A 6,711-nucleotide genomic window follows, 5' to 3' on the forward strand; every position below is an offset into this window, starting at 1 on the left:
TCTCTGCACAGTGGGTGTTCGGGAGTGCCGCTATACAGGGAGAAATAGTGAAGGGACAGCCTGAAAGGGAGCGTTCCAGAGCATAGACGCTCAATAACCAGTGATGGCATATCCTGGCAAGATTTCATAACTTTATGATGTTAGAATGAGTTGCATTGCAGTTTTTAGCCTTTATCAACAATCACATTTTCAGGATATGGATCCAGTGTATATGAGGTTCCTCAGGATTGAGGTTGATGACTCCTTTCTATGTTTTAGCCAAAGAATGGCTTCAATAAACTGCTTTATAGAAACACCATTATAAATATAGAACCACCGAAATCTTCTCTGCCACTTGTCATCTTTATTAAGACCGCAATTCTTGTCATGGTACAAAGGGAACCTTGATATACGGCACCCACATTTAAAACCAGGTCCTTTACGAGAAGAGAATAAAATAGCTGCCGAACCAGTTAGTTTTCCTTAGAAATCAACAACTACACGAAAACAGGTTTAAAGATAATTAATTCAGATCAATCATAGATAAATAAAAAGTTATATTTGCGAATAGATGTCACTTATATAAGAGTACATAAATATATCTGAAATGATTTCTTGCATTGAAGGCCTGAGCAAAATCAAAATATGATAAGGCAGTGATAGGTAAATGCGCTGTTCTGTCTAGATAACTTTATCTAATGATTTATGAGTGAGGCAGAGATCACAGTGAAGATCCCAATTTTAAAGGCGTCCTCAGAAGATAAGGGTCTGCTTTTTCTTCCCACTGTTCTTGATGGGCTGTATCTTATATTGCATCTCAGCTTCATTCACGGTTGTGGGGCTAAGCTACAGTTCTAAAACTTCCAATAGATAAGATTGACATTATTTCTGGGGAAAAAAAAGCAGATATGTTTTTCTAATTCTTGAAAAACCCTTTAAAATCTAGGAATTATAATTGACTAAAGAAGTAACGGTTACATTTTGGCTGCAGAGGCCGTTTCTGAAACGCCCATCCAATCACTGCATGGTTACCTTCATTATTCATGGTTTTGCCTCATTTAATTGCATAAGAATAAAACAATCTTTAAAGAGTTATCCTGGCCAGAAGAATGTATTATCTTTCCACTAAATGGGTAGTAAAGCAAGACAAGTGGTGCCCCCATGAGTGTGACCCTCACGATCGCAGAAATCGGGGAACCACATTTTTCCCAGTCGAAAAGCCAATGGTAGGAATTTGGATGGAGCGGTGGTCAAGCCTCCACTCGTCAGACACAGCAGATCCTGGCCGTGGTCTTGTATCTAAAGTGGGGACATGGGACCAGGGATCTGGGCAGTCAGACCCCCAAAAATACAGAATTTACCATCTATTTTGTGGATAAGTGATAAATTCCTCTGGCCGAATAAACCTTTTAAAAAAGACCTGTCACCGGGATTTTGGATTCTTAACTAAAGACATGGCAGTAATGGCGCTTTGAAGCTAAATAAAATATCTTTGATGAAGAACTCCGTTTTGTCGTTCTTCTGTAATCAGCCATGGACGTTTTATGCTAATGAGGTGCGAGTGCAGCGGGGCTGGATGTTGCACTTGGCCCTCTCCGGCCAGTCCAGGCATTATCCACACACCCGCGGCCTGAGAGGTAGGGACTTGCCTATTCTGGATGAAATCTCACGCGACGCCAGCATTGCTAAGGGTTGCGTATGCGCAGTAACTTCTAGGTGACGTCATTCATCTGAGAAATAGCTCTGCACATGCTCCGCCCCAGGCAATGCCTGCACCTAGAGGAGGCAAGTTACTGAAAAAGCAGTAATCTGTCAGTCATAGACCAAAGGCAGGAGGGGAGCAGATGATGCCCAGACAGGCAGGAAGAGACCCAAGTGTAAGATCCAGCCCCCGGGCACCTGTGTATTATTAGCGAAAAACATCAAGGACTAATTACAGAAGAACAAAACAGATTTCTTCCAAAAAAGTATCAGCTTCAAAGCACTAATACTTCTATGTCTGTAGTCAAGAGTCCAAAATTCTGCTGACAGCTCCTGTTTAAAGGAAGACTCCAGTCAACAGTGAAAATCAACTACAGCCGAATGTATGTGCGTCCCCCAAATTGCACGCTGTAGAGGCTTTGCCCTCGCCATGTTTGCTGGTAGAAGTACAGATTCTACATTGTAGAACCAGAGTACAGTGGTCGGTCATTCTTCATTATGTCACCCATATGAGATCCCGGGTAAGGTATACTACCAAGTGACTATGACATGCCACCCCCTTCATCATTGGTTTCCTACAAGGGGGTCTGCGTATCATTATGTGATGACTGACGTTTCCCCTTTACCGGCTGTATAAATGGAGGCATGCTTCTACGTCCTTCCGAATTTCCAACACAGTACTGTGAATACTTCTCCAAGCAATCATGGCCAACATACATACATTGTTGTGCATTGCTGGATGGCATCATTAATGCTCATACTGTGCAAATCTCCTTAATCTAGAAAACATTCTAGATTATAATGTGCGGCTAAAGGTACATCCAAAATGTATCACAGCAGATAGTCAGGCACCTGACAAAAGTCTATGGCTTATATGTTTTGTTCTTCAAGTACAAAACTTCAGATAAAGGCACCAAGGAGTTTACCATCACACAATCGTGAGCGGATTGCTGTGGTAGTAAACGTCCCCGACGTACCCCACTGCGTTCTCAGAGTGCCTTATTGCCTGCAGCAGTGAGAAGCGATAGAAGCAGACATCAAACAGAATAACAGATCTCTCAGGCACTTGCGATATAACTCATATATAACTAGATGTAATGCGATGGAGCGTAATTCATTCCTTCTGTTTCCTATACTCTGTCCCAATCCAGGAGTTTCTAGTAAATTGATATCTAGGAGTTTATTGATTATCCTGTAAAGGACGAAAGCAGTTTCTACTGACAAAGGCTTCTGCCAGAGACTGGTATTGCAGAGGGCTGAATGCTGAAGACTGCATCCAACAGACGAAGGGACGACAGCAGCAAATCCTCCAACTTTGTCTTGAGGAGTAAGAAAGCCCTATAAGGCCCCAGTATACCAACCTAGCCTAAATGTTAGTACATAGGGGCAGCCCGGTATTTGGATAGCCAACAAAAAAAACCCATTGCATTCCAGACAAGAAGAGGCAAGACAACGGGGTGAAAAATCAGGTCAAACGGGTCCAGAGCAGAGAAAATCCATTAGCTGCCAAGAGAAACCTACAGTAAAACTGCAGTCAAGAGACTAGAGAGGTATTTAAATCATAGCGAGCGGTGGACATGAGGCGACTAATCCAACCTGTGAAGGGGCTACGCAGTCCGGTGCGGGGGGATGGATCACACAAGCACAACATTACCACTGCAGCATGTGCAAGGATGGAGAAAGCTCTACCAGAAGCTAGTGATAAGAAGATGACGTTGGCCTGTATTATAGAGCATGGTAACACTATTATCTGATTTATTATCTTTGCAGGTTTTAAATTATTTTGTTAATTTTAGCAAATTAGTCCCAGTTCAATAAACTTCTATTAATCTGCAGCAATCTGATCAGTGTGAATAACCAGAGACTACACAGCAGTCCCCGTAATTAGTGCTGCTCTAGATATTGGGACATCATATAACAGACGGGATGAAGTGTGAGCAGCTGGAGACGTGCAGCCACCCCACAGGTAGTCACCGGCTCTACCACACATCCCAGCCTGACTGCTGTGCTACAAGCTTGGGGCAGATGGGAGAAGCCACCGGGACTCTGTGCTGGGATTACCCCTTACAGTCCGATATAGAGGGCATTGCAGGACAATGAGCGTACGGAGCAGACGACAGGGCAACACCAACGTTCAATGACCGCATGATGACAATTAGACAGACAGACCCTCCACCAGATGTAAGGCTGCTATGACACATGCTCATTCCGCCCCAATCAGACCAAGGTTCCCATAAAATGTCACTAATCATCAGTGCAGGTCTTTTTATGAAGATGGGAGACAATACCACAGGAAACTGTCCCATCCTGCAAAATAAAGGTCTCCTACGACCCATGGTGGAGTTTTGAGATCCAACCACTATGCCCGGTATGTACACTAGTAATAATGATCGTCTGGGAACAGATCAGGTCTTTTTCTGATCCAGTGGATCTGATCGTCTGCCCATATACACATAATACCATAGACAATTATGGTCACGATGAGTAAACGCAAGGAACATAAGGTGGACATTGACTAAACGATGGAACATGGATACAAGCAGATGACAGCAACAGGGATCTTGTCAGTTGTAGATCAGGACAGTGATGGCCCAAATAAGTAGAATCATTTGGTTTTCCCCATCTTCTATTTTTTTTTAAGAGTACGGGGGTGACACCACTGCCCCTTCCTCTACTTTACTGTAAATGTGGGCAATGGCACTTTCCTCATCCTCTCCTTTAATATATGTTATAGGGACAATGCCACAGACCCCCATGCTCTACTTTATAGTAAATATGGGGCAATGCCACAGACCCCCATGCTCTACTTTATAGTAAATATGGGGCAATGCCACAGACCCCCATGCTCTACTTTATAGTAAATATGGGGCAATGCCACAGACCCCCATGCTCTACTTTATAGTAAATATGGGGCAATGCCACAGACCCCCATGCTCTATGTAAAGTAAGAGGCCAATGGCATTGATCCCATCTGCTACTGTATATATGGGGATAATGGCACTGACCCCATCCTTTACTTTAATGTATAGATGGGGGTAATTTCACGGACTCCATCCTCTATCTTATATAAGAGGGCAATGTCATGGACCCCATCCTCTAGGTTATGGTAAATATGGGGCAATGCCAAGGACCCCATCCGCTAAAGTAAAAGGCAATGGCACACTCTCGTCATCCGCCAGACGGTTGTAACTATTGGGACAACGTTCCCCATCCTCCAGCTTCACAGGAATATGGGGCACAGTCACAGAGCCCCCAGACCTCCGGTACTATTGGAATGATGGGGCATTGCCAGAGACCCCCAAGTTCCAGCTCAATGTGTGTAGGGGGGCAATGCCCCCGGCCCGCCATCGTCCGCCTGCGCTGGGATCTGGGACACCGGCAGGATGACCTGCCCCGGCCTCATGGACTCCTCGTAGGTGGGCAGATACTTGACCTCCTCGTAGCTGGGCAGCTGCAGGAGCACGGGGGACGAGATGATGCGCAGTTCGTGCTCGGACAGGTGCCGCACACTGTCTATCAGGGAGTCCTGGGAGCTGGTGTCGTGGAGCAGCCCGGGGCCCCCTGCGCTCCGCGGCTGGGGCCGGGTGTACCTGCGGGGGCTGGGGCAGATCATGCGCTGCAGGAAGTAGCCGATGGCGAACAGCACCAGCAGGATGAGCAGCCCGGACAGCTTCCTGACGAACCAGCCCACATTGTCCAGGAAAGTGTGGAAGGGCAGCTGGCAGCACTTGATCTCCGTGTGACTGACGTTCCCGAAGACGCAGCAGCCTTCCCTGTCCCCGCACAGCAGATCCCCGCAGCTCCAGCCCGCCTGCAGCAGCTCAGCCCCCAGCAGCAGCAGCAGCGCCGTGATCAGCAGCAGCCGGGAGCCCTCCGGGGAGCAGCCGCTCTGCACCATCATAGTCAGGGGGAGCGGGCACACTGCAGCAGGCAGCACAGCTCCGCGAGTGTCACCAGCAGCAGCAGCAGCCTCACATCTTCACCAGGGAGGGGAGCCGAGCGCCGCAGCCCCTGCAACACCCCGACTGCTGCTGATGAGGAGGGGAGTCCTGCCTTAGGGTCCGTGTCCCGGTGACCTTGGGCTCAGACGACTTGATCATCTTATGAGTGGTGGTGTGCGGAGCAGCTCTAGTGATCCAAACCGTCCAGCATCATCATCATCACCACACACTGGCAGCAGGGCAGACACATCACACAGCTCATCTAAAGGCATCACCCATGGACTGTGCTACCTGCTGATGTCCACCCCTGGCAGTGCCACCCATTACATGGGCATGTCAGCATGGGGGAAAGTTTCCTCTGCTGGTGGAGCAGGATCCCCAGCATCTGCCCAGATTGGCTTGTGCATCCACATGACCTGCAGATGATTACTGTGTATGTATGCTGGCAGTGATTGGGGCATGTGTATGCCAGGTATGAGCTCTGGCCAGGTAGATCCTTATGACAGCCAGCTATGTCTGATGTATATGGCTGCAGACAGCTATGTGTGATGTATATGGCTGCAGACAGCTATGTGTGATGTATATGACTGCAGACAGCTATGTGTGATGTATATGGCTGCAGACAGCTATGTGTGATGTATATGGCTGCAGACAGCTATGTGTGATGTATATGGCTGCAGACAGCTACGTGTGATGTATATGGCTGCAGACAGCTACGTGTGATGTATATGGCTGCAGACAGCTATGTGTGATGTATATGGCTGCAGACAGCTATGTGTGATGTATATGGCTGCAGACAGCTATGTGTGATGTATATGACTGCAGACAGCTATGTGTGATGTATATGACTGCAGACCGCTATGTGTGATGTATATGACTGCAGACCGCTATGTGTGATGTATATGACTGCAGACAGCTATGTGTGATGTATATGACTGCATACAGCTATGTGTGATGTATATGACTGCAGACAGCTATGTGTGATGTATATGGCTGCAGACAGCTATGTGTGATGTATATGGCTGCAGACAGCTATGTGTGATGTATATGGCTGCAGACAGCTATGTGTGATGTATATGACTGCAGACCG

At 47.0% G+C, this 6,711-nt stretch overlaps 1 protein-coding gene across 1 annotated transcript; it reads right to left on the reverse strand.

The window, feature by feature from the left end:
- Nucleotides 1-323: 323 nt before the first annotated feature.
- C2H3orf80 (chromosome 2 C3orf80 homolog) lies at nt 324-5,971 on the reverse strand. Its single transcript, XM_077290655.1, has one exon. It carries the CDS (start codon nt 5,579-5,581, stop codon nt 4,991-4,993), a length of 591 nt encoding a protein of 196 aa, XP_077146770.1. The 5' UTR covers nt 5,582-5,971; the 3' UTR covers nt 324-4,990.
- Between the last annotated feature and the right edge of the window lie 740 nt (nt 5,972-6,711).

This window comes from Ranitomeya variabilis, chromosome 2 (assembly GCF_051348905.1).
Source record: "Ranitomeya variabilis isolate aRanVar5 chromosome 2, aRanVar5.hap1, whole genome shotgun sequence".
Classification (NCBI taxonomy): domain Eukaryota; kingdom Metazoa; phylum Chordata; class Amphibia; order Anura; family Dendrobatidae; genus Ranitomeya; species Ranitomeya variabilis.

Bases quoted from the DNA above. Each gene is read 5' to 3' on its own strand.
- C2H3orf80 (XM_077290655.1), bottom strand. From the start codon at position 5,581: ATGATGGTGCAGAGCGGCTGCTCCCCGGAGGGCTCCCGGCTGCTGCTG.